Here is a 6,000-nt window from a genome sequence, read left to right as displayed (position 1 = left end):
AGATGATATTAAAGGGGATGAGAGAAGAGATGATATTAAAGGGGGTGAGAGAAGAGATGATATTAAAGGGGGTGAGAGAAGAGATGATATTAAAGGGGGTGAGAGAAGAGATGATATTAAAGGGTGAGGGAAGAGATGATATTAAAGGGGGTGAGAGAAGAGATGATATTAAAGGGGGTGAGAGAAGAGATGATATTAAAGGGGATGAGAGAAGAGATGATATTAAAGGGGGTGAGAGAAGAGATGATATTAAAGGGTGAGGGAAGAGATGATATTAAAGGGGGTGAGAGGAGATGATATTAAAGGGGGTGAGAGGAGATGATATTAAAGGGGGTGGGAAGGCAGCGGTGTTTGCTGGGAAGGCAGCAGTATTCCAAGGTTTGTGTGGAAATAGAAGGAAATTGGGAGGAAAAAAAAACCACACCGGCCCTGTCACCCCCGTTCTCTCTTCCAGGTGTGTGCACCTCCGCCATCAAGGTGGCCTCGGCCAGGCTGCCTTCCCCCAAGAGCCTGGTGGGAACGTCCGCCCAGATCCTGGCCCAGCTTCCCAAGCAGCAGCTGACTTCATCGGCCGCCCAGACTCCCGCCCAGCCACCCCCAACCCCCCAGCCGTCTCCGCTGCCCCCCACCATTAAGCCCACCATCCAGATCAAGCAAGAATCAGGTATTTTCCAAATGAGGAACATATCGTCCCGGCGATGGGGCGGATAGAGGAAGCTCTTGACTGTCAGGAGAAACTTCCTGACAGTTAGAACAATTAACCAGTGGAACTCCTTGCCTCCAGAAGCGGTGAACGCTCCAACACTGGAAGTTTTTAAGAAGAGACTGGACAGCCATTTGTCTGAAATGGTATAGGGCTTCCTGCCTGAGCAGGGGGTTGGACTAGATGACCTCCAAGATCCCTTCCAACATTATTATTATTATTATTGTTATTATTATTATTATTATTATACACTCCGATTGCCCCCCAAATTTCTACTGCTAAGCAAGATGGTGGTTAAGCGAGTTCCGTCCTTTTTTATGACCTTCCCTGCCACGCTTGTTCAGTGAATTGCTATGGTCGTTAAGCGAGGAACAGGGTTGCGAGGGCGAATCTGGCTTCCCCTGCTGACTTGGCTTGTCGGAAGGTGGCAAAGGGGGATCACGTCTCACACACACACACACACACACACACACACACACACCTGGGACGCTGCGACCGTCATAAATACACGCCGGTGGCCAAGCGTCCGAATTTGGATCGCATGGGGATGATGCAGCAGTTGGGTGAAAGTCACAAATTACTTTTTTCAGTGCCGTTGTAACTTTGAATGTTCACTAAACAGACGGCTGTAAGTCAAGGATGACCTGGACTTTAACATTCTCGGAGTGTTAATGTTTTGTCAACTTGTTCTAGGACAGTGGTTCTCAACCTTTCTAATGCCGCGACCCCATAATACAGTTCCCCATGTTGTGGTGACCCCCAAGTGGGTGTGGCCACCAATAAGAGGGAGTAGGACAGCTAGGGAAAAGGGAACAAAATGGCGGACTGCGTTGTTTGGCGACCCCCATGAAATGGTCGTTCGACCCCAAATGGGGTCCCGACCCACAGGTTGAGAACCACTGCTCTAGGATCTTAGCTGTATCCTTAACCTTTCTCTGATTTTCTGTCCTTCCTTCCTTTCTCCCCATTTTCCTTCCTCCCTCCCTCCCATATTTCCTTCCTGCCTCCCTCCCTCTCTCTTTCCTCCTTCCTTCCTATCTCTCCTCCCTCCCTTCTTTCGTTCCTTTGTTCTTGCCTCCCTCCCTCCTCATTTTCCTTCCTTCCCCCTCCCTCCCTTCCTGTCTCCTCCCTCCCTTCCTTCCTATCTCTCTTCCCTCCCTCCCTCCCTTTGTTCCTGCTTTCCTCCCTCCCTCCCCCATTTCCCTTCTCTTCCTCCCTCACTTCCTTCATTCCTGCCTTCTTCCCTCCCTCCCTCCCCATTTCCCTTCTTCCTTCCTTTCTTCCTTCCTTCCTATCTCTCCTCCTTCCCTTCCTTCCTTCGTTCCTGCCTCCCTCCCTCCCTCCCCCCTCTCCCCCTCCCTCCCTCCCCCATTTCCCTTCCTTCCTCCATTCCTGCCTTCTTCCCTCCCCATTTCCCTCCCTCCCTTCGTTCCTTCATTCCTGCCTTCTTCTCTCCCTCCCCCTCTCTCTCCCTCCCTCCCTCCCTCCCTCCCCTGTTTTCCTTCCTCCCTTCGTTCCTTCATTCCTGCCTTCTTCTCTCCCTCCCCCTCTCTCTCCCTCCCTCCCTCCCTCCCTCCCTCCCCTGTTTTCCTTCCTCCCTTCGTTCCTTCATTCCTGCCTTCTTCCCTCACTCCCCATTTCCCTTCTCTCCTTCCTTCCTTCCTTCCTTCCTCCCTCCCTCCCTCCCTCCCTCCATTTTCCCTGCCCCCCCATCCAACGTCTCTTCCCCAGGTGTCAAAATCATCACTCAACAGGTGCAGCCCAGCAAAATCCTCCCCAAGCCCGTCACCGCGACTCTGCCCAGCAGCAGCAATTCTCCCATCATGGTGGTGAGCAGCAACGGGACCATCATGACCACCAAACTGGTCACAGCTCCTGCGGGTGAGTCGCTCTGCCCATCCTGGCCAGTTTCCAAGGCGGGCCAAACTGGGGGTGGTGGTTGGGGGGGACAAGTGACCGTTCCTACCGACGGTGGTCAGACACGGAGGAGCTGCCTCCGGAGTCCCTTCCACTGGGAGGGCGTCCCCGGCTGCTGACTCACAAACTGATCTTCACACGGCAGAACAAGCGACCTATTTACACGTCTATATTTTTTTTTTTAAAAAAAGGGCCAGTTTACAATCCCATTACAGGTAATCCTTGATTTACGGCCACAGTTGTGAGCAGAATTTCCGTTGCTAAGCGAGGCGGTTGTTAAGTGAGCCAGGCCCAATTTTACAATCTTTTTTTTGCCACAGTTGTTAAGTGAATTGTTGCATTCGCTTAATGCAGGGGTCTTCAAACTTTTATGACTTGTGGACTTCAACTCCCTGAATTCCTCAGCCAGGCATGCTTCATGAATAAGGCGGGACTAGAACTCACCATCTCCTGGTGATTGACTCAGAGTCACCCAGTCGGCTTTCATGCCTAAGGCGGGACTAGACCTCACCGTCTCCTGGTGATTGGCCCAGAGTCACCCAGTTGGCTTTCATGCCTAAGGCGGGACTAGAACTCACTGTCTCCTGGTGATTGGTCCAAAGTCACCCACCTGGCTTTCAGGCCTGACTAGAACTTACCGTCTCCTGGTGATTGACTCAGAGTCACTCAGCTGGCTCATGCCTAAGGCGGGACTAGAACTCACCATCTCCTGGTGATTGGCTCAGAGTCACCCAGCCGGCTTTCAGGCCTAGAACTCATCCCTCTCCCAGTATCTTGCCTGGTGCCTTAACCCAGTGGTTCTCAACCTTTTTAATGCTGCAATCCCCAACTGATCATAAGTCGAGGACTACCCAACCGGTCGTAAGTCAAGGATTACCCAACCGGTTGTAAGTCGAGGACTTTCCCTACCCGGGAGCGCCGCGCATGCGTGGTGCCGCCCCCTGCGCCGGCCGAGGCATAGCTGGCAAGCGGCAGAGACGGCGCAGGCCGACCACCGGCTGGGCCACCAGCTGGCCCAGCCCAGGGGAGGTAAGGCACCTGCCGGGGCCCACACGCGCCAGCAACCCTCCCTGCGCCCGCCGGCCTCCCACCTCCCACCCCTGGCCCTCTTTTGCTTACATTTTTAGTAGTTGCTCAGCAGGGAGGGCTGGAAGCTTCCAGACAGCTCGCCTTCGCTGCAGACAACTTGCAGCACCATTTGCAGAATGGGATTTGGCGGGTTCAGCAGGGCAGAGACAGCCTGAACAATTCCTATTGGCTTTTGAAAGCCAATAGAATTAGACTCTATTCAAGAGAGTCTCTTCTATTGGCTTTCAAAAGCCAATAGAATAAAAGGGAGCAGCACAGCTAAGGAAAAGGGTGGAAAAATAGCGGACTGCGTTGTTTGGCGACCCCCGTGAAATGGTCGTTCGACCCCAAATGGGGTCCTGACCCACAGGTTGAGAACTGCTGCCTTAACCACTAGACCAAACTGGAAAAACTCGAAAGTTCTCTGCTGCCATCTCTCCACAGTGGTGACTTTGGCAAGCTGAAGGATTCTGGGAGTTGAAGTCCACAGGTCTTAAAAAAATCATCCACGGGCTCCCTGAATCATTTAGGTCAGTGATGGCGAACCTATGGCACGCCTGCCAGAGCCGGCACTCGGAGCTCTCTCTGTGGGCACACGCACCGTCGCCCCAGCCCCACCTCTTGCCATGGCCCCCTCCTCACCAGCAACCCCCGGGCACTGCACACGCAGTGCTGTGCCACCAAGGACACGGTAGCTGGGCAGCGGGAACAAGACTCCGCCCTTGCACCCCATCGCACGCAGATGACGCTGCAGGGCATGGGTGGAGGATGTGGCCACCATGGCGCTGCTGGGCTGCCTGGGTGATCTGTGGCGGGCCGTGGAGGTGGTGGATGGTCCAGCGGGCACGGCGGGGCGGGGACGGAGGGGGGGTGGATTTTGGGCACTCAGTCTCTAAAAGATTCGCCATCGCTGATTTAGGTGGAAAGAAAACACATCTTTTGCAAGCTTTGGCCACTCTCCTCTCCTCTTCGTCTTCCCAGGTGACATTCACACCAGATATCTTACTCTGTTTTATTTTTGTGTGTGTGTGTGTGTGTGCTTATACCAGGGACTCAAGCAACGTACACCCGTCCAACCATGAGCCCTTCCTTAGGGGCACGGGTGACGGGCACACCTGGTGCAGCCACCTACGTGAAGACCACCAGCGGCAGCATCATCACGGTCGTCCCCAAATCCCTCGCCACCCTGGGGGGCAAGATCATTAGCAGCAACCTCGTTTCTGGTAAGTAGGCACGTGCCCCTGTTTAATTGGAGAACGAATCAAGGAAGGAAAAAAAAAAAAACCCTGAACTTTAGAGAGAGGTGGGTTGATGCACTCAGCTTATTTTGCTGCCATTTTTGCGGTTTCAGCCATAATAGACCCCCCCAAAGGAAGGCAGTGGAAAATCCAGGAAGGGGTTTATAAAAGCTAGCTTCAGTGCGTGCTATAGTGACCTAGGACCTGGGAATGGAAGGGAAAACACAATAGATGCATTTGGTTACCCATTTCCAATCAGTGCCACCAAAACCTTTGCAGAATAGGATTATGTGTGGCAGGATCGGTCGCCGTGACCAGAGGTTTAGTCTTCCGAGCGTTCGGAGTCGTGCTGGAGTCCATCCTGAGGGAAGTTCTCTCTAGCAGAATGTGTGCTTTGGTCTACTCTGTGTGCGGTATTTGTATGGTACCTGCTGTATGTGGCTCTGCAATAAACAAGGACGAGGGGGGACAGGATAGCGGCGTTCCAGTATCTCAGGGGCTGCCCCAAAGAAGAGGGAGTCAAGCTATTCTCCAAAGCGCCTGAAGGCAGGACAAGAAGCAACGGGTGGAAACTAACCAAGGAGAGAAGCAACCGGGAACTAAGGAGAAACTTCCTGACAGGGAGAACAATTAATTGCCTCCAGAAGCTGTGAACGCGCCATCATTGGAGGTTTTTAAGAAGAGACTGGACAGCCATTTGTCTGAAATGGTATAAGGTTTCCTGCCTGAGCAGAGGGTTGGACTAGATGATCTCCAAGGTCCCTTCCAACTTTATTATTATTATTAAGAAGCAATGGATGGACACTAATCAAGAAGAAAAGCAACCTAGAACTAAGGAAAAATTTCTGGCAGTGAGAACAATTAACCAGTGGAACAACCTGCCTCCAGAAGCAGTGAATGCTCCAACACTGGAAGTTTTTAAGAAGAGACTGGACAACCATTTGTCTGAAATGGTATAGGGTTTCCTGCCTGAGCAGGGGGTTGGACTAGATGACCTCCAAGGTCCCTTCCAACAACAACAACATCATGATGATGATGATGATGATGATGATGATGATTATTATTATACATTCA

The 6,000-nt window shown here is 52.4% G+C and overlaps 1 protein-coding gene across 1 annotated transcript in view; it reads left to right on the top strand.

The window, feature by feature from the left end:
• Nucleotides 1-293: 293 nt before the first annotated feature.
• The window catches only part of EMSY (EMSY transcriptional repressor, BRCA2 interacting), a 31,100-nt gene continuing 25,393 nt past the window's right edge, over nt 294-6,000 (top strand). The window contains exons 1-3 of the mRNA XM_039362226.1: nt 294-664; nt 2,435-2,584; nt 4,738-4,911. Of these exons, the coding sequence (XP_039218160.1) occupies nt 319-664; nt 2,435-2,584; nt 4,738-4,911 (670 nt within the window). The 5' untranslated portion in view covers nt 294-318. The remainder of the gene's footprint in view (nt 665-2,434; nt 2,585-4,737; nt 4,912-6,000) is intronic.

This window comes from Crotalus tigris, unplaced genomic scaffold (assembly GCF_016545835.1).
Source record: "Crotalus tigris isolate CLP2741 ecotype Arizona unplaced genomic scaffold, ASM1654583v1 scf7180000019400.125164, whole genome shotgun sequence".
NCBI classification, from domain to species: Eukaryota; Metazoa; Chordata; class Lepidosauria; order Squamata; family Viperidae; genus Crotalus; species Crotalus tigris.
Note: the sequence above shows the minus strand (reverse complement) of the source record. Positions and strands in the feature narration are given on the sequence as shown.